General features: G+C 45.2%; 4 protein-coding genes and 3 non-coding genes across 7 annotated transcripts; 5 read left to right on the forward strand and 2 right to left on the reverse strand.

The window, feature by feature from the left end:
• Positions 1-241: 241 nt before the first annotated feature.
• poldip3 (polymerase (DNA-directed), delta interacting protein 3) lies at positions 242-5,985 on the reverse strand. The gene is made up of 10 exons (XM_056575550.1): positions 5,902-5,985; positions 4,956-5,056; positions 4,179-4,612; positions 3,807-3,854; positions 3,571-3,657; positions 2,769-2,990; positions 2,555-2,632; positions 2,108-2,237; positions 1,861-1,927; positions 242-1,263 (listed from the first exon to the last, which is right to left on the reverse strand). The coding sequence occupies exons 1-10, from the start codon at positions 5,970-5,972 to the stop codon at positions 1,044-1,046; spliced, it is 1,458 nt and encodes a 485-aa protein (XP_056431525.1). The 5' UTR covers positions 5,973-5,985; the 3' UTR covers positions 242-1,043.
• A 506-nt stretch (positions 5,986-6,491) lies between these two features.
• Positions 6,492-6,644, forward strand: LOC130376441 (U12 minor spliceosomal RNA). Its single transcript, XR_008894054.1, has one exon. It is a non-coding gene; the product is annotated as a U12 minor spliceosomal RNA (small nuclear RNA).
• A 635-nt stretch (positions 6,645-7,279) lies between these two features.
• LOC130376463 (U12 minor spliceosomal RNA) lies at positions 7,280-7,432 on the forward strand. The gene has a single exon (XR_008894056.1). It is a non-coding gene; the product is annotated as a U12 minor spliceosomal RNA (small nuclear RNA).
• A 661-nt stretch (positions 7,433-8,093) lies between these two features.
• Positions 8,094-8,246, forward strand: LOC130376452 (U12 minor spliceosomal RNA). Its single transcript, XR_008894055.1, has one exon. It is a non-coding gene; the product is annotated as a U12 minor spliceosomal RNA (small nuclear RNA).
• Positions 8,247-11,475: 3,229 nt separating this feature from the next.
• Positions 11,476-13,174, forward strand: LOC130403390 (snRNA-activating protein complex subunit 1-like). The gene has a single exon (XM_056607727.1). It carries the CDS (start codon positions 11,796-11,798, stop codon positions 12,765-12,767), a length of 972 nt encoding a protein of 323 aa, XP_056463702.1. The 5' UTR covers positions 11,476-11,795; the 3' UTR covers positions 12,768-13,174.
• A 1,026-nt stretch (positions 13,175-14,200) lies between these two features.
• On the forward strand, positions 14,201-21,720 carry fam234b (family with sequence similarity 234 member B). Its single transcript, XM_056576176.1, has 13 exons — positions 14,201-14,340; positions 15,265-15,756; positions 15,847-15,960; positions 16,453-16,704; positions 17,072-17,187; positions 18,363-18,513; positions 18,747-18,888; positions 19,065-19,259; positions 19,770-19,848; positions 19,969-20,136; positions 20,233-20,353; positions 20,588-20,814; positions 20,916-21,720. Exons 1-13 carry the CDS (start codon positions 14,304-14,306, stop codon positions 20,916-20,918), a joined length of 2,097 nt encoding a protein of 698 aa, XP_056432151.1. The 5' UTR covers positions 14,201-14,303; the 3' UTR covers positions 20,919-21,720.
• Positions 21,721-21,865: 145 nt separating this feature from the next.
• On the reverse strand, positions 21,866-23,869 carry ndufa6 (NADH:ubiquinone oxidoreductase subunit A6). Its single transcript, XM_056576195.1, has 3 exons — positions 23,687-23,869; positions 22,395-22,510; positions 21,866-22,055 (listed from the first exon to the last, which is right to left on the reverse strand). Exons 1-3 carry the CDS (start codon positions 23,823-23,825, stop codon positions 21,924-21,926), a joined length of 387 nt encoding a protein of 128 aa, XP_056432170.1. The 5' UTR covers positions 23,826-23,869; the 3' UTR covers positions 21,866-21,923.
• Positions 23,870-23,911: the final 42 nt, after the last annotated feature.

A 23,911-nucleotide genomic window follows, 5' to 3' on the forward strand; every position in this document is an offset into this window, starting at 1 on the left:
AAGACCTGGTTGAAAACCAAAACATTCAAATGTATCCGCAGCTCATGGTCAAGATACTTTGGATGTTACATAGCCATTGTATTTATAGGGACGCAGCGAAGCACTAAGATATGATTAATTAGCAATTTCTTTGCTAAAAAACTTTAAAAGTTAACTTCTTTTAGGACTTGAACCCAGAACAATTCAGATCACTCTAAGCCAATTACAACTCTTAATGTAGAGCATTTTAGGTCCAACTAATTGGTTACTCTTCTTTAGCACTTTTCATTGCTTTTTAACAACGGACTGATAAAGAGACGCATGTAGAAGGTCTACAAAGCATACGATTTAATGGGATATTTTCACTACTTCATGTCGAGTACTCAAGTGACACATGACAACGCAGCAGACAGTCATGGCTTCTGATACACAACTTCGAAACGGCCGAACCAAAGAGAAAAATTGCAGATCACGAGAAAAAAAGTAAACCACAAAAATGGCAAAGATAAGACATGAACTACTACAAACATATTAACAGTTTACAGGGATTGATGAAATATTTTGAAATCCAATTGTGGGTTCTTGTAATCATTTGGTTGGTGCAGCGATCAATGAGAAGTTTATGAGCACTGAAATACATCTCCATAACTCCAGGTATACACCGGTATTGCCTTGTTTTCCCCCCATACAATAAAAACATTCCAGCAGCTTCCATTGGTCCAACTGGGAAGCGCCGCGACGAAAGTATACTGGAAGGTAGAAGATTAAAAATAAAATAAACGGAAATGAACATTGGGGATCAAAAAAACAGGCATTGGTGTCGTTCGGCTGTCAAAACACATCATATTTTAGAGTGGGTTTCCTGTGGTTAGAAAAATGAAAACCAGAGTATAAAGGAGAACCAGAGGGCGAGTTAGTCTATACTGATGGAGGCGGCGTGTACACCTCTCTGGTCAACTGACAGTGGAACTTAGCCAGAGCTAAACACTAGCAAAACACCCAGATGCTAGCCAGATCGATAAGGCTAGCTAGAAACCATACGCTCGCTAGGACCCGGATGCTGGCTAGATCTTGATGCGGAAGGCAGTGGCCTGGGAGTTGGCCGCGGCGCCGGAGGAGGTGGGCGAGGACTGGGAGGAGGGAGACTTGAAGAGAGCCTTGAGGATGGTCTGGGGGTCGACCTCGGGGGTCGGCTGGGAGGAGGAGCGCTGGCCGGCTGGCCGAGACAAGGAGGGCGGGAGGCCGTCTCTCTTCACACCTCCTCCGGGGGAATCACTGAGCCTCCTGGTGGGGGGGAGGGGAAGGAGGGAGGGAGAACAACGAGGAGGACAAGAGGGAAAGAGAACTGTGACAGTCTGCCATAAGGGAACTGCCCTTTCCAAAATGTTGGAAAGGTCATTTTTACGTCATTCTTGTTTCAGAAAATACACCCAAGCTTGAATGAGCATCACCCAGTTCAGGATATCAGTCATCGATATTCAATAATGATAAACGTTCTTACTTTGAATAATACCACTCATTATGTAGATATCTTCTTTGTTGTAGTTCTTTGCATGACTTATTTTTAATGTTGAATGTCTTTAACGGGTCATTCCATGTGTTTGTCTAATGAGCAGGGCCAGGCTACTTCAGGAATCTAGCTATACAGGAGGTGAGGCTGAACCAGTTTGGGCTCTTTAATGCAGAGAAAGGCTGTTTCCCACCCTGCTGTCTCAACACTACAACAGGGAATTCTATCACCCGTTCAACCAAACCATAAACTATTAAGGGAATGGCAACAAACGAACCCAGATCTGAGCAATTGTACGTATCTTCCAATAGTTTATTTTTCTTCGTCGCAAAGAGGAGAGTCTAGATGTTTCAATCAGTAGTGTTACTCACAAGAGAATTGGCTGGTCAGAAGTGATGACATTTCCTTGGATGTGAAGGTTACATTTCATGGGTTGGCCTAGGAGAACACAGAAAAACATTTGAACAGGACACCTTGGATAAATAAGACACGAACATCCTGTTCCCCTAACACAGCTGCTTAGATCAGTGAACAGCTGTGTCAGGGACAACATTTGCCAGAAGCTTTTCCTACATGAACGATACAAAAGCAGGGTTCATGTGTGCTATTGGTCCCTACCGTCCAGACAGCGGTTGTTGTACTTCCTGTAGGCACTGACGGCGTCGTCTTTACGCACAAACACCACCTCGGCCACGCCCACCTTCACCAACCGCGCCCGCTTTAAGGCACCGCACACGCAGAACAGCTCCTAATCAAGAAAGAAAGAAAGAAAGACAAAGGGGAGAGGGAATCGTCAAGAGCAGCAAGAATCCACAAAGGAAAAATAGGAGGAGCAGCTTCAGTAATAACTTGGCTACAGAGAGAACGCCAGGTCCTATTTGTTTAAAGTACAGTGTATATATGCAGTTCAGGGAGTGTATTAGCAGAGGGAAGGTGTGGTCATATTTATATAGAGTACACTAGCAATGCAGTAGAGGGAGTATATCGGAAGAGGGAAGGTGATTTCATGTTTGAGAAGAGCAAAGTATAGATGCAGTAGAGGGTGGTTATCTGCAGGTTTCTCACCACTATGTCCTCCTCTGTGACGCGGGGGTGAAGGTTGTTGACTGTGATCTTGGTTCCCTCTAAAGGACTGACGGCCGGCTGGACAACACAGGGCGAGACACACAAAACTTTAAGCACACCAACGGGAGGTCGTACCCCAATCGGTCCGATTTAACCGACAGCACCCACTTTCAGAAAAGCAGTTGGGTCGTGCTGACGAGGAGGCGAGGCTGACCTGAGGCGGGGCGGGGGGCGGGGGACTGAGGGCCGCGGGGGCCTGCTGCAGTGTTCTGGAGACGGGCTTCAGCGCGGCACTGGAGGAGCGGAAGGCCGTGGGGCTGGGGCTGGGCCGGGTCGGGGCCACTGGGACCGGGGCCTGGGGGGCCGTATAGGCGTCGTTCTTCACCACCTTGGTGATGGGGCCCGACATGGAGAACGGGGAGCCCATGGTCCCCGGCTACCAGAGATGGGAATGAAGAAAAGCGGGGTTCTTTCACTTTTCATCCCAGGAACTAAAATACCATTCTTTACAAGAACCCACAGAGGATCTCGAGTAAACTCATTTTGGGTTCCGACCTGTAGTTCAATGAGACGGCCATCGGGATCTAGACACGTTAAATAACCATAACATATCCCATAAGGATGTATCCACTACACACCAACCCATTATCTTGCCAGGAAAATGTCAAAAAGTTAATTAATATCTCGTAAACCCCGGATTTTTTTGGGGCTGAATACATATGTTTGTACTTCCTTGTCGTCACTTTAAGAAAGGCAGGAAGCTGATACAGTCTGCACCAAAACATTTGTAAAGTAGTATTCTAGAAGCATTGTGAACTCGTTTAACAGCAGCCGAATTCAGTAGATTTAAATATTGCCGTTGTTTCACCCAGAAAAACATGCAACCATGTGTACAAAGAAAACAGAAACTAGGTATAAAATGATATTTCTGTTCAACGCCAATGTTTTCACTGTTAACTTTGTGACCACGAAACGCAGTAGTGGACAGTAAATAGAAGATGCGAGTGCTCTCATACCCTCGACTGTAGCATGTTGCTGTTGTTGTTATTTGTAGTGATCTTCATTTGCTTGGGGGGAATGCCATCCTGTTCCCCTGTAAAAGACTGATACACATCCAACGGTTGTAAGACATGGATCACATTACCGTGGATTCCCTCATGGCGCAGTGCTTCAGCCCATAGCAACATGAACAGCATTGTTTGTGTGTACAGATGGGGAAGGAAAAGCTACTGGAAGAGACAGATTTTTGTACCTGCTGCCCACCCAGACGGATCCCGCTGGACGTCCCCACCGGTCGTTGCTGTAAACAGAGTTGGCCCGTTACAATGAAGTGTGTTTCGATAACCGTAAATCATGGGACACAATAATGCATGCGAATATGTAGAAAGAATCAACACATCATAGAATTAGGTATGTTCAGTCGATTTAGTGTATGCATTTGAAATATTTTATGCTTTAAAAACTATTTATTCATTTATTCTCATTAATTATTACTGTTGTCCGCTACTTTCTGCTGTGACCCCCCGACATCACGTACAGGACTGATGAAGTACATCTTAAATGATACAACATTATGTCGTGACCAACACCAGTCCCAGACGAGCACCCTGCGACCGGTTCTGACCTGGATGGTTTTGGTGATCTTGAAGGGTGCCGTCATGGCCATCTGACTCTGCGATGCTCCGATGCCCCTCTTCAGGCTCAGTCGGTCGCGGGCGTCCAGTGGCTTGGAAGGCAGGGGCCCACCTCGGACGCCTGGCGCACCCATTTGTAGACCTGTTGGGGGGAACTGCCGGCCCACCCCACCGCCCCCCAGGGACCCGGGGCCGGTGTGGATGTGCATCTGCGACATGTGGTTCATCAGGTGGTGCTGCCCGGCAGCTGGGTGGGGGTGAGCGATCTGTGGGGGGGAGCCGAGCTGGTGGTGTTGGACCTGCTTTCGAGAGTTAATCATCTGCCGGGCGTCCTGCACACCTCCCCCTCCACCTCCGCCACCTCGGATTCTGAAGCGTGCGTCTTTCTGCCCGATTTTCTCTCTGGCGTCTTTCACTTGGAAGCCTGAGGAAAAGTGGGCAGAGTTAAGGGGCTCCTTTACATGACTTCAAGCCATCTCATCATTCAATCCTCACATTCTAGCGACCAGTCCGCCGACCGTCTTATTCAATCCCTTACACCACATACCCATCATTGTAATGCACAGTCATTAACGGACGCTTCCATCTTAATATTAACAGACCTACAGTAAATGCAGATACACGTCGCAAAGAAGCATGTAGGGGTTATACATCTTGCTTTAGCATTCTTACAACTTGGACAGCAGACATGTGGGTTCCACCACTAGACTATTCTTAATTAGACAAAAATCGTATTAATTACTGCCATGGTCAGTGCTTTGACTTACCTGCACCAAGTCCAATCCTCTGTCGAACATCGTTGGCTCCGATCTTCTGCCGCGCGTCAAAGCCGCGGCCAGACGCTCCAGCGCCTCTTCCAAACATCGGTCTGAGGAGAGGAAAGATAAATTAGATATTTCTAGCCAGTGTGCCTTGAGAGAGTACAAAATGGGCTCTAAAGTTTTATATATAAACCTCCTGACTTTGAGAAACACTGCAGTAGCCGTCAGAGGGAAAGGGACCTGTCCATGGGATCATTCGACACTAGTGTGTACATTATTACCAAAAACCCTATTAGCCGGGCCCCTACAACTTTATGACACGTGATTTAATGACAATAAAGAACTTTCTCATCCCAATACAGGTTGGAAATTTGACTCCAAACATCCATGTCGTCATAAATCACCACCAGACAAATTGAAATGTAAGAAAGCGTCGCAGCGTTTCTTCTCCACGGTTTAAGCTTAAAGATTCGATGGAAAAATAACTATTTTTGAAATGGTAGAGGTTGGCTGTTTGATTAATATACATATGTTTGATATACTTCATTCGAAACTGGAGTAGGGACGGCAACAGACAGCAAGGTATCGATAGTCTGCTGTCTGTAGCCCCAACGCAGGACTGAATGAGCAACACTGTTGTTCTCCACAACATGGGGAGATGAATCCGCGGTTATAATCCATTTAATATCCTGGACAGAGAATGAAGGTTTTTGCATAACCGTTTCATGATAATTAGATATTATTATAAATAATAACAAATACGAAGAAGACCAAATGGTTTCTCCGATTGAGTTGCTATACAACAGAGGCTAATGTTAGCATAAATAGCAATCGTGCATAGTCGCTAGCCGGAAGAAGCTCGTGGCTCTTTAGAGTTCCCATTCATACAATTAAAGAAGCTGTTAAACCTTAATCAGCCTGTGACTTCATTCGGGGCAGATTTGTTTAGTACCTTTTAATGGTCTGTTGTTTGGTGTTGAGGCCGCGCTGTCGTATCACCTCGTCCAGAGAGATGTCTGCCATTTTGCTCCCCGTATCTATCTGCTGCGCATGCGTGAGTGGGATTATTTAAATGAGACTATGGCTGCCACTTTGGGACAAAAACAGATAAGACATTTAACGTTTAAAACGTATTAAACTATACAACCAAGGCTGTTAACCTTCTTAACAGTCACTACTACTCGATTTTTAAACACACCAGGTCATAAATGCATGTGAGTCCGTTTTTCGAAAAAAAATTCTCATACATTAGGTTCGAGAATCGACTACTTTTGTTTCAAATGCGAATATTGTGACGTCAAACCTAACCCCCATGAGCCCTTGCGGCAAAAACCATTCTGACTGGATCTAGAAATGTTTAGAATATCTCTAATATATCATTTTAAGACCTATATACTATGTATATTGCTATGTTTATGTTTTAAAACAGTTATGTAGTCATGCGTTATAATTACAAAATAATGAATTCCATTTTAGTATGAGCACCATGATGCCAAACGTCTGTAAGATGTCTCTATGCCACTCTTCTTCATTTGATTAGGCATGCCTTAAACTGATGAGTAAGGAAAATAACGACGCGGGGTGACGCCCGTGTCCTCGTTCACATTACGAGAGAAATTTTTGAACGGGCACAGGTCCGCCTGTCGAGGTGACTCACTTACTTCGTGAGATGCCTTCAGGACTGGGATCTGCCCCGACCTCTTGTGTTAAAAGAAATCCAACATTTGTCACCAATTCAATGTCTAATTTAACTTAACATGTCAAAGAATATTCGCAGTGGCCTACATACCGGTAGATAATTTCTCAGAAAAAGGGCTGTATTTACATCAGCCTGAAAGGTCTGTGTTCACGTGTAGGCCCACTCACTTTTATCAAAGCCTAAGTGATGGTGCCCTTATTAAATAAAGTGAGTAAAAGGATGCTTGAACGAAGGACGTTTTTAATGGATATTACGTTTTGGGTTATTTTATGTTTTCAGCAACATTACATTTATATTCATAGTTGTGTGATCAAAACTAAGAAAAACTATTGGGGAAATTGTAACTTAGGTAGGCCTATGCACGGATAAATGCCATATTTTTTTTCCACGATAACTAGATATGTGTCCCAAGCTACATTAGGGCCCAACTATGAATATTAGACACTATTTGATATGTAGAACAATGCTTGAACAGTTGGAATAGAGGGAGTTACAGAGTTGGCCACTGGGCAGTCTTGTCTGTTTACATGCATTACGAATTACAATATAAAGTATTCAATTGTAGCATGAGCACCATGACGCCAGACGTCTGTGCACCTTCAATAGTGCTCTCTTCGTCCGGGATTCGGGTATGCCTTAAACTGATGAGTAAGGAAAATAACGACGCGGGGTGACGCCCGTGTCCTCGTTCACATTACGAGAGAAATTTTTGAACGGGCACAGGTCCGCCTGTGGAGGTGACTCGCTTACTTCGTGAGATGCTTTCAGGACTGGGATCTGCCCCCACCTAATGTGTTAAAAGAAATCAAGCATTTGTAACCAGTTCACTGCTTAATTTAACCTAACGTGTTAATATAATATCTGCAGTAGCCTACGCATTGGTATATCATTTCTCAGAAAAATATCTTTAATTACAACAGCCTAAAAGGACGTGCGTGCATTTGTAGGTCTACTCACTTTTATCCTAGCCGATGTGATGGTTGCCCTCATTAAATAAATTGGGCCAAAGAATGTTCGAACGAAGGACGTTTTTTATTGATATTACGTTTTTGGCTATTTTACGTTTTCAGCAACATTACATTTATATTCATAGTTGTGTATTTAAAACTAAGAATAACTATTACTAAAAGGGAAATAGTAACTTAGGTAGGCCTATGCACGGATAAATGCCATATTTTTTTTTACGATAACTAGATAAGCCTATATGTCCCAAGCTACATTAGGGCCCAACTATGAATATCAGACACTAGGCCTATATATAGAACAATAGGCCTTCTTCAACAGTTGGAATAGAGGGAGTTATAGAGTTGGCCAGTTGGCAGTCCTGTCTGTTTACATGTAGCCTATTACGAATTACAAGATAAAGTATTCAATAGTAGTGTGAGCACCATGATGCCAGACGTCTGTGCACTTTCTATGGAAGGCTCTTCTTCCAGGATTTGGGTATGCCTTAAACTGATGAGTAAGGAAAATAACGACGCGGGGTGACGCCCGTGTCCTCGTTCACATTACGAGAGAAATTTTTGAACGGGCACAGGTCCGCCTGTCGAGGTGACTCACCTACTTCGTGAGATGCTTTCAGGACTGGGATCTGCCCCGACCTAATGTGTTAAAAGAAATTAAGCATTTTTAACCTCAACCTCACTTAAGCTCACTGCTTAATTAAAATGAACATGTTCATAGAATATCTTCCGCCTACGCATTGTAGGCCTATCATTTCTCAGAAAAAAGATCTCTAATTACATCAGCTTAAAATGACGTGCGTGCATGTGTAAGCCTATACTCAGTCACTTTTATCTAAAGCCAATGTGATGGTTGCCCTCATTAAATAAAGTGGGCAAAATAATTTTCGAAAGAGGGACGTTTTTTATGGATATTACGTTTTTGGTTATTTTACGTTTTCAACATTATATTCATATTCATAGTTGTGTGTTTAAAACTTAGAATAACCATAGGATTACTAAAAGGGTAAAAGTAACTTAGGTAGGCCAATGCACGGATAAATGCCATATTTTTTAGGATAACTAGATATATGTCCCAAACTACATTAGGGCCCAACTATGAATGTCAGACAATATTTGATATATATAACAATACTTGAACGGTTGGAATAGAAGGAGTTATAGAGTTGGCCCACTGACCATTTCTGTCTGTTTACGTGCATTACGTGCATTACGTATTACAAATATAAATATTCATATGTAGCATGGGCACCATGATGCCAAACGTCTTTGCACTTTCTGTATCTATCCGTTCTTTTAATGATTAGGTATGCATTCGTAACCTGTCTGGAACTTAGTCCCAAAATACACAAATGCGATGTTATACATTTAATACCTATAAAATACACACATTTGTTGAAATTATTTTAGTAGTAAACCAGAAAAATTTATTTAAGTTTATAGCGTTTTGGTAGAATCTGCCAAAAACAGCCAACTGAAGAATGCCTCTATACGTGCTTTTTTGCTCCCAAACGAACAATCCAACTCGTTATCATATTTAACATATACCAGATCCATTTTTTTAACAGGATTTCTCCTTTAGTCTGAGATTTCCCTCTGAACTTCGTACGGAGCAACCCGAGGCTCAGAGTTGACGTCACAACAATGTCTGCCCAATATATTGATAGACTACAGTGGACTTGAAGCAAGCAGTAAGAGGCGAACTTAACACCCGTTCTAACATTCGCATTCCGATACATTATAACTTACAATTATTAATATCAACTGATAAATTCTCCCTCATGGTTAACCATTGCCAGCAGTTCTAATAACTGATTCATCTGATTCAGCAAAGAGGTCCCTGCGTGCATCCGTACGTGTTGTTGAATATGAAGTCTAGTCTCACGAACAATCTGTTTTTCCGGTTTTATGTCAAAGCCTACGAACGTTTCCAGAACACTTTTATTTCGGAAGAAGGGAAGGTTTACGTAAAGACACTAGTGGGTGTGTCTACCTAGATCTGTGCTGGATAGATCAGTCTACTAGCCTACCCCAGGGGGTATTCCGTCAACCAAGCTAAAGGCAAAGCTGGGCTTATTTCGCTTAGCCTCGCTACTTTACGCTAGAGCGCTAGAGTTGCGTTCCATCAACATGACACGTATGTGCCGTCACGCTCCCTGCGACTGGCGTAGAAGACCAACAATCTCCCCATGGGCATAACTGAAACTCTCCATATGCCCCAACTTATAATGGTTTCCATCACTTTTGACGCTTTTATCCTCCCCTTGGAAAAAAAATAGTGCTGTCAAGCGATTTAAATATTGAATCGCGATTTATGGCATTATTGTCATAGTTAACTCGCGATTAATCACACATTTCTTTCTATTCTAAATATCCCTTGATTTCGTGCTGTAGCCTTTTAGTGAGATCAGAGAGTGTTGAGAAGGACTGTAAAAAAATATATTTGGTAAGATGGATATAAGAGAGACCCGCAGTGAATTCAACCCGGTCCACTTGACATCGGGTAGGTCCATGACAGTGGTAGGCCTACAAATAAAAGCCCAGGCTTTTATTTGTTTCAATCACTGAACTTTCGAACAAAACTCTGGCTCAGCAAAGATGGGAAATACTATAACATTGATTATTATATAGGCCTACACCTACCAGGCTATTGAATAACGCCCACGCACTAGTGGTGGATTTAATGATTCGTTTCCGTGACCCAGTTCGCGTGATTCAGTTCGCCAAAAGGAGTTGTTCGCGAATCGTTCGTTCGTTCAGTCGAGTTTCCGGTGAATCGAATGCTGAACGAGACGACCGAATGAACGAGAGAGACGAACCGGTTTGGTTAGTTCGTTCTAAAGACTCGTTCATTCAAACCGGTTCGCGAACGAACGAGCCAACACTACCACATACACACAAACACACACACACACGGGGCAAGGTGGTAATTGGGAGAGTCGGGAGAATTCCCGGTGGGCCGTTAACGTTTCGGGGCTGCGGGATAACAATATTGCGTTTATAAAAGTTCCTTGCAGCACCGCCCGGCAGCCTGAGCTATGCGCCCGCAACCTCTCACTCACTCAACAGACGCGACACTCACAAACTGTCAACGTCGCAACCAAGTCGATTTTGTCTAGAGGGGAGTAACTGAACGGCCCCTCCCGAAGTGGTACAGCCCAGTTGGGCCTTGAACTGCGATCGGTCGGGAAGACGTAACAGCTAATGACAACGTTGAACTCTCGTGCAGGCTCGAACAGAGTGACACACAAACACACACACACACTTTTAAGTTTTTCACCCGCTCCGTATCCTTACTTGCCCGAACAAGTTTTTGCGGCGTGCTTGTTGTTTTGTTTCCGCTGTATGTAGATCGGGTATGGTGTTGTAGTTTTTCTAACGTGACTAGTTGTTGCTAGACAGCAGGTGAAAAAACTACAACGTTTGCCAAGCCAAATGAGCGTTAATCGCGCAATGAAAAAATGAACGCCGTTAAAACTGGTTTGCGTTAACGCTGTTAATTGCTCGTTAAACCGACAGCACTAGAAAAAACAATATCAAACTTCTTCATGAAAAAGTTTTCTTCGCATTAAAAAATATCATTTAAATCCACAAACAACATATGTGTCATCCAGGGCATATAAAGACTGGGACCAGAAAATAAATACTTTCTCTCCATTGAAACCCATTCATATTTTTCGATCTCATAGGTCCCATGGGCTCTCCCGGAAGGGGCGTGACGTCGCCACTATCCAGCACAGATCTAGGTAGACACGCCCACTACTAGTGATGTCATATGGGGCAGAATTCCGAAACGGCTTGTAAGGCTAATCACACTCACACCAGGTGGTATAATATGTCCCCTTTAAATCGGTTTCGCTGATAAATCCACAGGTGGTGTAGCAAGAGGTCGGGGGTCTGACTTTGGCGCGTCGCGGGTGGCAACGCATTTAGGAAAGATATTAAGGTGAATATAGTCCAGGCCTATTTGAATATTGTCCAGTTTTGGAAGATATTTTCTCGTGTGAGCGTGCATGCGCGCGCGTGTGTGCATGTGTTGATTGTTTGGGGATCCTGATTGGCTCGTGTGCTAATCACACGATACGGTCAGGTATTTCGGAGGCTGGAAGTCCAGCGGAGAACACATTTCCGCCCTGAAGTCAACTCTAGGGTCCGGGTGGGTTTGTGGCCGCTGACCAAAACGTAATGCCTCGCCCACCGCCGGTGTATTACGATACCTTCTACCGGCCTCTGACGGAGGACGTGGAGGAACTACTGGCCCGTTTCCAGCAGACTGAGTCGGTGCGGTTTGAACACTTCTCGGCCGCCTGGAGGTACATGCGCTTTTCGGAGGTCTTCGCCGGCATCCACTTGTTTGGCGAGATGAAGCGCTTCTGCAGAGTAGCCTTAGCCACCGCCTCCAAATACTTCCTCGGCCCGTTTAGTTACCAGGTCCGGGTGGGGGGGCTGTACCTGCTGTATGCCTTCTACAACACTCAACTCGCCTCACCGCAGCATAATATTAGGTTCGCCTTGAAGGACTGGGAATACATCCAGAACTTTCTTAAAGAATCCCTGCACTCCCGACATTACGATGTGATTTACATCCTACTGAAGCTCTTCGCCACCCAGGCCATACACTTCGTCGCGATGCCGCACTTGCTCGCCTTCCGCAAGTTGCGGAAACACCATAGTGAACCGCTGTGCGCCGGATTCCTTAGCCGGACCGAGCGGGTCCAGGAGCTGGTCTACTCTGAGCTACTGGACGAGGTCTCCAACATCCAGACCCTATACCAGAGCAAGACGAAGGTCGTGATGGAGAAAGCTGGTTTGTTCACCGTGACAGTGGCCGATTTCCCCAACCGCATCCAAGAGGTCGCGGGGGAATTCGTCGCCTGGCAGGACCATAACTACCAGGCGGATAGCCTGAAAGAAGAAGGGGATGAAAAGCCCGGGGAGACCGACACAACCAAGCGGTCACAACTCGTCTGCTCCATCAAGCAGAAGAGCTACCGTAACTACAAGGAGGCAGGCCGAGCGCGGAGACACCGTCAGCCGGTGGCCGTTGAGACGTTTGATCCGGATCAGAGGCCCAGCCTGCGGCGGAGGAGACCCCCGTCGCTGCGTGCCCGGACGCGGAAGACGCTGGTGGTGCGGGAGGAGTCCACCCACCTATGATGCTGCCTGGTTTCTCACGCTTTTCTGATCCATTAACAAGTCAGTTAAATGCATTTGTGGGATTTGTCATTTTTTATTTTTTTTGTTAAACGAAATGCGATACATAAGCCTACATGAAGCATGTTTAATAATATTATGCTGTAGGCCTGCTTGTCTTCAAAGAGAGCCAGAAGATAGAGCCTACTTTATTATTTCAAGAGAGGAAATTCATAACAAAACAATATTGAGCCTGATGGAAACTTAATTTGAATAATTTCTAAATAAAAGATATATGCCCAAATTCAATTTAATGTTTTGCAAGAAGATCAAGCTTTGCATTCTTTTTTCTCAGTATTTCCTTTTCAATGTTCCTCCTCAAATCATATTTATTTCCAATAAAGGACGAGTGGAAATTGTTTGATTACGAAATTGTCGTGCCCTTCTTCCATATAGGCTACATTTACCAAGTCATCTAAAGTGATTTAGCTGTGCGGGTTAGTTTTGATGGAGTTATCACCGTTTCACAACCCCTCCAAGGAGCGGGCAAGGAAATTGAGGACAAAGAAAAATGATTCGGTTACTCTTATCTCATTTTGTGAGAATTTTTATTTTTACGTTTATTTCACACGGACATTGCACATATATGGCCTTTTTTTTTTCTTTCTTTTTTAAATGGGAGACCTCAAATCATTACGCACAAAAAAAATCGTTCTAAACAATTAACATTAACGTATCGTTTTTAACCTTATAACATCCTTTTATATAATGCTTCTATCAATATATTTAGAAGCTAAACAACGTTATAATATTTTCGATATTTGATATGTAAACGTGTCCAATCCATTTTCTTTTCCATGAGATGATACGTAGTCATACTTGAAAATAGGGGCCTCAGGGCGACACTAAAAAACAAGTTCCAGAATGCTATTCTGCAGTAACATATGTGCTGCGGCGGCAGCGCTCACCTGCGCACAGTTGTATGCAGTTTCAGGGCCGTGGTTCAAGGACCAGTTTTCGGTCGTGATGAAACACAACACGTAGCTCCAGCCTAATACCTTAACTAACAATTTTTTGGTTTATATTACGTTTTTAAAACTACCTAATAGCCTTACCGTAGACGTAACCATACCAAACGTATAGTGCACTTACACTTACACTAAACGTAACTATCTTACTATTTATAACATACCTTAACCTAAACATCCTACAGAAACGTATCCATCTCTTACTTTATACCGAAACTTCAATATTTAAGTAGACAAATTCCCAATTTATTAAAACCATTTGCAAAACGCCATTAAACATTTAGGGCTACTCGCCTCAGCATGGTCACGATGGATACTTTTAATGGTTTAACGTTAATAACAATTCTGGTGTCTTGAATTGGACGGTAACGTAAACCTTAGCTCACTTTGATAGTCGGGTTTAAGGCTAAAATACACAAATGGGGTCCTAGAAACGCGGTCCTGAAACTGCACTCACCTCTTGCAGCAGCACAGTATTGCACCGGTCCGCTCATTGGCCACCGCTCTACCGCTCGGCGAAGATCAAACCATCATGGCTGCAGCGCTGTCCCGAGCACTAAAACTCCCCGGTAAGATGCTCTTCACACTGTTAGATACCACGAATCAATCAACACTTTATTTCTTACATCCATATTTTTTATTCTCCTGTAAGCAATTCGTTACATGGCGCAATATTATCAGCAACATTGGCGTGTATTTGAGAGAATTAGCTGTCTGGACAACCACTGGTGTATTTGATCGAAATATCAAGATTTACGCTGTTTGTATTGGAAAACCTGAAGGGTACATAGCTGTTGGTCTTCAAGTATAACCTAGACATGACCTGAACTGAAATGAGTCAACCGAGTGTCTTGCTGCTGGGGATTGCTGTAGGCAAGCTAGGTTAGCGGCTACATTAGCTATTGGTATTTGGTAGCCCTACATGACAGGAGACAACACGTCGTGTTTTGATAATTTTCTGATCGTATATACTTGCTTTTAGAATTTAGGCTACTTTACACAGGCGACCTCTGTATATGTAATATGCATCCTTTGTTTGTGTTAATATATTAATTAGATACATATTCCTTATTCTATAACATATCATTTAGTTAGGGGTCGGTTCTAATGTATATAGGACTTAACGAAGGTGATTGACTGGTTTTAATTTAAACATTACCTTCCCCCTGTGTCAACATGAATATTGGTTAAATATGTACTATGCAGTATCTTCTACTTGGAAATTGCTTCAGATTACCTCAAAATAAACATTTAATTAAGCCTGTAAAAGCTTTTAGTTTTGAACTTTAATGGTAAATCTAATTATAGTTTTTCCCCATCAGATCGTTCTATACTTTGTATAATACTGTTTGGAAAAAAAAAAGACACGATTGCAAAATAGATTCCTATTCTTTAAATGCTCTCCTGGCATAATAAAAGTGAAATACTCATGAGGAAGCTTTCAGGAGCTGCTGCTGTAGTTGACCGTGTGGTGGTTGTGTTGTTCCTCCCAGGTAAGAAGGGATCCCAGCTAGGGGAGTATGACCCTCTCACCCAGGCCGACAGCGAGGATGAAAGTGAAGAAGATGACCTGGTCCTCAACTACCCTCGCAACGGCCTGGCCAGGGCGGGCTGCCTGGGCCCCGGGCCCTCGGACCCCCAGGGGGGCCGGCCCCGCAGGCTGGACCACAGCGAAGACGAGGCAGAGGAAGAGGAGGAGGAGGAGGAGAGAAAGTCCATGCAGTACTGGAACCAGCGGGAGGACGGAGAAGGGGAGGGTGGTGGTGGCGGCGGCGGCGGTGGGGGGTCGGGAGGAGAGGGGGCGGGGCCAAGCGGCAGCCAGGCGGAACGGAAGAGGAAGCGGGAACGCAGCGCAATGCGTGCGGCGTTCTTCCTGGTTCCTCTGGTGCTGGCCATGCTGATGGTGCTGCTCTGTGCCTTCCTCATCCCCTGCCAGAAGGCGGAGCGCCAGCCGCAATGGGAGCGGCCGGTGGGCGAGGCCGGAGGTAACCTATCACACCTTTTTAGAGGGAGAATTGCCGTGCAAACCAGGGATCTGGTGGATAAGTAAGATGCATTGTGATTGGCCCGCCCAGGTGTCACTCCGCCAGCGCTGGCCTTATGGGATGTCGACGGTGACTCAGTCGAAGATGTTCTGCTGGGGGAGACCGAACGAACAAACGACACCCACCCCCTCCAGGGAACCAAAGGTATAGAAGAGTTACAACCAACCAACCCCCTACAAGGAACCTAAGGCATAGAGTCTATAGAACCAAACCCCTCCAGGGAACCAAAGGGATATGACCTATAAAACCACACCCCATACGAACCAAAGGTATAGAGCCCCTTACACATACATCCTAAGGCCTGGAAAAAAAAAAAAAAATTGGTTCCTGTTGGTTGTCAGTTGGAGGTCATTGGTAGTTAGGTTTATTTTATTTTTTCCAGCGGCAGGTAGGTTGTTTTCATTTAAAAAACGAGAAAATCCACTCATCCTTGTACAGAATGAATAGGTGCTGTACAAAGCTTTTTTTTAAAAAAAAAGCTCATAAAATAATTTTGGTCGCACATAAATTGACAGGGTCGGTCGGGAACCGGAACCAAACAATTTTTTTTTTTAGGCCTAATTACAGTTGTAAGTCTGTCTGCCTGCCTGCCAACCTGTGTGTCCGTCTGCCTGCCCCGCTGTCTGTCTGTCACAGTGTACAGTGCGGTGGCCCTCTCGGCCACCAGCGGTCAGGTTCTGTGGCGGCATGGGATGCGGGAGTCTGTCTTGTACATCCAGTGCGGCCTGCAGTACCAGGCAGACCCAGTGCCCCTCCCAGCAGGGGGCGCCGCCCTGAGAGCCTACCCCGAGACCGCGCCCCTCCTGGTGGGCCAGAGAGAGAGGGCAAGCGGGCCCGTCTGCCTCCTCATCACCAAGAAGTTCCTCACCGCCGTTAACGGGACCACAGGTACAGACACACGCCGACCTACCCGTGGAGACACTGATCACTGTGTTGGAAACAAACACAGCCGCGAATTTACCATTGATATGCGGAGATGAATGAACGGAACGATATTTATATTTCAGAATCGCGTAAAAAATAAATAAAAGCAGAATCAATTTGTGGCGCTCAGCTCAGTGTTGGTTCTGTGGCGCTACACATTGGTCTATGTATGGGAAACACTGACTGCTGCTCAAATAACTTGAGAGGCTAGCTAGCGTTCCATACGTGGCCATAGTGCAGGCCCCTTGAGGCTGTGGTGGGGTAGGGCTGGGGTTGAGCCCAGATGTTAACCCACAGGGGGAGGGGGTGGCGGCGTGTGTCTGTTCTTCAGGTAAACAGCTATGGTCGGTTCTCCTGGAGAGCATCGAGTCCCAGGCGGTCCTGCTGCCAGACCTACAGGGAGACACTGTCCCAGACCTGCTGGTGGCCACACTGCCTGCCGACCAGGTAGGTTGGTCCTCACCAAGCCCCATATGGGGCCTCTACGAAGTCTCTCTTTTGCATCGGAATTTTCCTTCCCTAACGAGATGACCCGGTAGTGCTTGGAGGAAAGGTGGTTCGAATTCTAAAAAAGCTTAGGAAAGGAGCCTCGATGCTTCCTTTAACCCTCCTTTAGCATAGGTTACTCCTGAGCAACCTTTGCTAAAGGAAAGGAGATAGTGGTATCACATAACCCTTTACGGCGGCAATATTTAAAGCAACATGCCGCCGACGAAGTTTACAGACTCTACGCGAAGACACATGAGAGACGCGGTAAAGCAGAAGAATAGAAGAGAAGAGAAGAAAATACAATTGATAATAATGGATACCAATTCAAGAAATATATTATTTGAATCGAAAGAAATTAATTTATTGCTGGTTATTAAGCACAAAATATACACCGTAAGAAAATAAAATGCAGACTTCAGTTAATTTCAACATCAACATAATTTGAGGCGTCTTTTTTTTCACATGTGAATTGGGTTTTCAACTGGCCTAAAATATTTCCGTTGGCCCAGTCCGACTTAAGTGATTCTCACTGTTGGCGACAACCTGATTGAAATCAATATGACAAGAACGCATGGAGCGCTTGTTGTAGACCAACTTCAGAAAACTGTAGTTCAACCCTAGAGACGCTAGAGATCTGCCCGAGTCCCCGTCGCGCAATGACGTCGGCTAGGAAGAGTGGAGACGAATTCATTTTAAACAGTGCCGTATTTTCCTATGCTCGAAAGGAAGCACCTTTTCATCTCTCCTTGACCCGATGACGTTTTCCACATAGGTTAAGGAACTCCTCTGGAGTGGTTCTGTTCAAACCGTTGGAGCGTGGGTTGGTACTAGAAGTTATCTTGTATCTATGACTCGTTCGGCAGTCTGGTTATTTACAGTTTGACCTTTCAAACGTTTTTCAAATATTATTTTTGCTCAAACTATCACACTCTATAGCTTATGAGTCAGCAATGTTAATCAGACGATCCCAAGTACAGTAACGCCAAGAGATCACACGGACACGAGTGTTTTTCACGACGATATGAAGCAACTCTTTTTCTACATCGCCGTGTGACCGTCTGCTCTGGGGTGTATATCAAAGTCTCTCCACATCACGTCACTTTCTTCTTCTTCTTCTGCGGTGTATATCCCAGGTGTCAGACCTCTCGCTCACCTTGCTGTCAGGGCTGACCGGAGCCAAGCTTGGGCGCCCCGTGACCTTTAACCTCACAGCACAGGGCAAGCTGATTGGTCCCCTTCTGCACCAGACCCAGCACGGTGCCTACTACATCCTGTTTGGACTCGGTAAAGGAAATCCTTCATGGCACTGATCACTAGCCACATCCCTGCTGTATGAAATAGTATCAGTAATAGTAGCATAGGCAGGAGTAGATGAGTATTACAAAGATGTGTTTTGAGTCTGGCATCAGTGGTTTTGATAACAGTGTCATTTCGCTGTCTCCCCCGGTCTCTCTACTTGTCTCCCCCGGTCTCTACTTGTCTCCCCCGGTCTCCCGCCATTATCTCCTGGTCTCTAGGTACGGTGGAGGCTGTGTCTCTCTCGGACATCTACTTGCGTGCCAAAGACGAAGCCCCGCTCAGCGACCTGCTGCGACAGAAGGAGGCCGACTGGGAGAGACTGAAGAAGACCAACTCCTCCTCCTTCCTGCACCTCTACAGGTACCCCGACAGTGGACCACTCCCAGCTGAACTCTTATTAAAACCTTCAATCCAGGGGAATGCACTAGTATGGCTCTACATGTCAATGGCAATGTGCTGCATTATGAGAGTAAAAGGTGTTAAGCCTCTCGGTAAACATCGCTTCCTCCTACCCCCTTTGATCCTCACCTTCCCAGCGGGACGGAGCAGGTGGACTTCCTCCTCCCCATGTCGGTGGGGTTCAGTAACAACCACAACAGCCTGGACAGCGGGACCAACCGGAACTGGACGCGGGGAGACTGGGCCCTCGTGTACGGAGCCAGCAAGCTGTCGGTCCTCCGGGAGCGGGACGCCCACCGGGAGTGGATCTTAAACGAAGCGCCCATCCACAGGTAGGGGACAGGCGGCCTGGGGTCCAGGGGTTCACTGGTAGGAGACAGCTGGCCTAGGGTCCAGGGGTACACTGGTAGGAGACAGACCACCCGGAGTCCACAGGTAGGAGACAGACCTCCCAGGGACCAGAGATCCAACTGTAAGAGAAAGACCACTCTCGGCCCAGAGGTAGAAGACAAACGGCCCAGGCAACAGAGGGATATCAGGGAGACATACTCTAATGTGTTCTTTACTAAAACAGGGCCCCTATTTGACCCCCAGGTGTGTTGGTTGAGCAGCCATTTATAAATCTACCGAAGTTGCAGTGTCCGTCCAGATGTACGGTGACGGGTCAAGCCTACCCAACGACTGTACCATCTGGTACGCCGATCCGAGTTGAACTCGCAACTGTGCCAACACTATAGGGTGGTTTGCAATGGCCGATCGACGTCCCACCGGGGGATGATACAAGGGCCCTTTAACAAGTGTTGAGGAGTTGAGGCTCATAAAGAACCATTCATGTGTTTCAGTCAACCGGTGTCGGGTCACTTCAACGGGGACGGGATCCCAGACCTCTTCATCCAGCATTCAGCCGACGGTGTCAGGAAGGTAGGGCTCCAGTCCTTTCAGCTACACAACTAATACGGCCAGTATGGTTCCAGTCCCCTACATTAACACCACTCATGCAGCTTCAGGTTTGTACTGAACTTGACTGTATTTCTCTCTCAGGTGCAGATAGTGGATGGGGCAAAGGGCAAAATTCTGTGGAAGGCTGAGTTTTTATGTCCGCGCCTTGTGTTGGAGGCGTCGGCCATACAAACCACCATGGGCCTATCCTCTTTCCTCTTCTGGGCCAGCCAGCCCCTCACAGCCAAGAAGAACCCTACAAAGACCACTGTGAGTACCTAACCTTACGAGGTTAGGTTGGTATAAGGTTAGAGGTGGTTATGTTATTTGGTTACATATTGTGTAGTAACGTCTCCCGTCCACCAGGTGGCTCCAGGAGTAGCGTCAGCTGAACCCCTCATCAGGAACCTGTTCCTGCTCCATCCTACGTATCCCACAATCCTCCTGCAGCTCGCCAGCACCACGGACACAGCAGTGGCAGGCGCAGGTAGGAACCCCAACAAGTTAAAATACCTGATTCAGGAACTATTATTTCAATCTAAATATTCTCGAACTAGCATAGGCAATTTGGAGAAACCCACCAAAGTAAACGTGAATTTGAACACATCCAACCAAAAGGATCCCCCCCCCCCCCCAAAAAGAAAACTTAACTAGGCACTATCAAAGCACCAGCGTGAGTTTCTAGACTGGTCTTCAATAGCGTGACCTTTGACCCCCACAGTGAGTTACCAGGAGCCCCAGAGGGACGCGTCCTACATCACGGTGTCATCGCGGCCCGCCCTGGACTCTGAGCCCGGGGCCCAGGTGGTGAAGAGGCTGAGCCTGAAGGACGCCATGTCCAAAGCCCAGACGGTGAGGCTGAACGAGGGCTCCGGGGCCAAGGGCCCCTCGAAACCCGGGGCCTTCGAACTCAAAAGGTTCTTCAGACAACTCGGCTTCAGGCCCCAGGTGAGAGCCACCGGGAATACACTACAGCGGGAAACCAGGGCTGGCACTTACACCGATTGATTTATGGAAAGTACAAACATTTTGTTTGCCTTCTTCTTCAGTGATGCTTCCACGGTGACCATCGAGAGACACTGAAAAGGTACATGGTTGTGAAGACGCCAACGCCAGAAGGAGACACTAGTACAATATGGTACTCCATGTACTGCATGGAATACTAGACACCAAGTCCTGAGGATTTCTCTGAAAGTATTTATTTTGTATGTATTGAATTTTCCATTGATGTTTTTATTACTCATTTCTTCCTTACAAGAAAAGTTGTTCACTTGAAATTATTTGATCGAAGTATTTATTAAGAATGTTTTCAACTAATTTATAATGTAGAAATGGCTTGATCTTAATTGTTTGAGAATGTTTGAACGTATTTAACATGTGGCTAAGGAGAGTTTTCTTAATACTTGAAACGGGAGCACAATGACGGTACTGGATAGAAACTGGAAACCTTTCTGTTGCTGCATCTCTCGTGTTTCTGTTGCAATCTACTAGTTTAAGTATATGGTAGTACAAGTACACGGCCTGTGATGTTACAAATAAGGCCTGTACTAATATACATACGAGTAGTAGTACACCGCAAATCATTCCTGTGGATATACAATCTCAATAGCTTGCACTTCATTCCTCCACTATTGGTGCCACTGACGAATAGTTAAGTATTGTGTGTATATTTGATGCTGTACAGTATTAATTCATTTTGCTTTAACATTTAAAGAAACGAGTAATGTTCGAGAAACATTATCAGCCTTGTTTTTTCATGTTCATTTTACTAAACTGGAGACTGAAAATACCATTTTGGAACATGTGTAATAAAAACAAAGGACTCCTGCATCTTTCGTTATGTAATAGTTTCAGGTTGACTACCTGTGAAGGATAGTAAAAATTAGTACCATTGGAATAGAAGACATCCTTAAAACGACACACCCCTGCCTACAATCGCATAGTTGGAATAACAGTGAGGGGCATGTTTTTGGAAATGAGAGGCGGAACAGTTGTGTCCTTGTATTTAAGGTATGTATTTACAGTACGACAGCAGAGGGAACAGCTATAAGATTTAGTCAGGGGTGGTGACCCTGGTAGAACCTGGACAGGAAGTCGGCAGGTCGTTGGTTCTCCGTCTCATGGAAGTAGCGCATGATGTGGGTCTTCTGCTTCCACACCTTGATGGTCTCCTCTAGCTCCATCTTCCCCTGGAGAGAGGGACACGTTGGCAAGAGACACATGTCCCCATGGTTACAAAGACATCTCGGCAGGTCGACTGAGGACATTTGGGATCAAACCCAGAACAATTTGGCTACAGTAACCATTAAATAAAACAAAATAACCAATATTCCAACACGATATTACTGTACTACAGTGATACAATTCTTCACAACCATTCCAATAATTTGCAGTTGTGGAATTTACAACTAAATGATTGATCAATCTATTGTTTAAACAATACGCCAGAGGAACAAAGTGACCAATTTAAAAGTGATGAAAGGTAACCATGGGTCTATTAATGTACAATTTGATCTCCATCTTGTTACCTTGATGACGAGCATGTCGATGACGCGGGGGTCTGTGACGTGCTTGTTCTTGACGAACATCTCACGGACTTTATCCTTGGCCTGCCTGGTGCTGATGTCCAGCTGGAACAGGGCCACTGCAGGGAAACAAAGTCACTTCTTCTCATAACTACTTATCTGAAACAGACCCAATGCTTTACATACAACTAGACTTATTTGAAAACACATCTGGGTCTTTATTTACATATTTGTTTATGAAACACAGAAGACTAAGCTAGACTTATCTGAAGCGCAATGTGTCATCTGTACTGATTAGAAGGTGACATCCAACAGCACAATGTAAAGCTGAAAAAGCTAAAAGGTTTTTCCACTTTCCTAAGTTTGTGGCCATTTTCTCCAATCAAGATCAATAAAATAAGTGGGACTATACGCCCACATACGCCGTGATATTGCTAGGCAGAAAGCAACATTAACTTAAATAGCACCAGAATAAATCAGTTAAACAATCACAATCAGTCATCTTTGCCATAGTCTCCATGATTGCATGACATGGAGAGGGTTAAAGAGCTATTGACGTTTTTCAACAATCAGTCCTCTAATTGCACCCCTAGTGGTAAACTATATCGATATACCATTAATTATAGGTCGAAACTTAATAATTGAATACTTGAATTTTGGTGAAAGGAACATGATAAGATTGGTGGTAGCAATATATTTACTGACTTCATGAGGCGGATGCAAGAGAGGGTTAAGCTTCTCGGAATATTATATAGAATGTGTAGGTGCGTAGATATGTGGAGCACCGTCAGGCCAGTGGTTAATTTGAATGGCTTAACTCAAAACCTTTATTTATTTATGTTTGTCCATCCTGGGCTGCTATAGAAACATGGCGGCCCCCATGGAAGATGATCCGCTCCCTGTGTTGATATAAAGGGTTCATTCTAAGTCAATACTAATTTACTTATTATATTCCATTTCTGCCACGCCAATTGTGCTAGATGCCACTAAATTATACACACAACGCCTCTAAAAGGACAAGGTTTGTTTTGCTCTTTATTTAGCTTCATGCTATCTGTTCGTTAGCTTCGTGCTCTCTGTTAGTGAACAGAGATTATCCACCGGGAGTACATGTCATCACCCCTGCATGGAACCGACAACATCGATACATATGATTATCATTTAGCATTTGATATAAGCTTCTAAACAAGTAAGCTCTACAAATGTCAACCCGTAGCCCACCGTCCAGACACGACCTTGACAGCGGTGCTCGGTGTGTTGGTCAGGTGAGTTACCCGTGTGTCGCGGTAACCTACCTGTGTTCGGGACCTCTCGGTACCAGGCCCGGTACAGCTCTCTAACCCTCCGCTTGGCTTCATCCAAGTCCCGGCTGAAGAGCGGTTTAACGACTCTAGCAGCACCCGCTGCGGTCCGGGTAGCCGCGTTGGACGCCATGTTTGTTAGTTTGTTTTTCCTCGGTTCCTCTTGTGCTATTGTGTGGTATTATTGATGAGGATTTCACTCTGATGCCCCCTAGAGCC

The sequence above is a fragment of the Gadus chalcogrammus genome, chromosome 2 (genome assembly GCF_026213295.1).
Source record: "Gadus chalcogrammus isolate NIFS_2021 chromosome 2, NIFS_Gcha_1.0, whole genome shotgun sequence".
Taxonomy (NCBI): Eukaryota; Metazoa; Chordata; class Actinopteri; order Gadiformes; family Gadidae; genus Gadus; species Gadus chalcogrammus.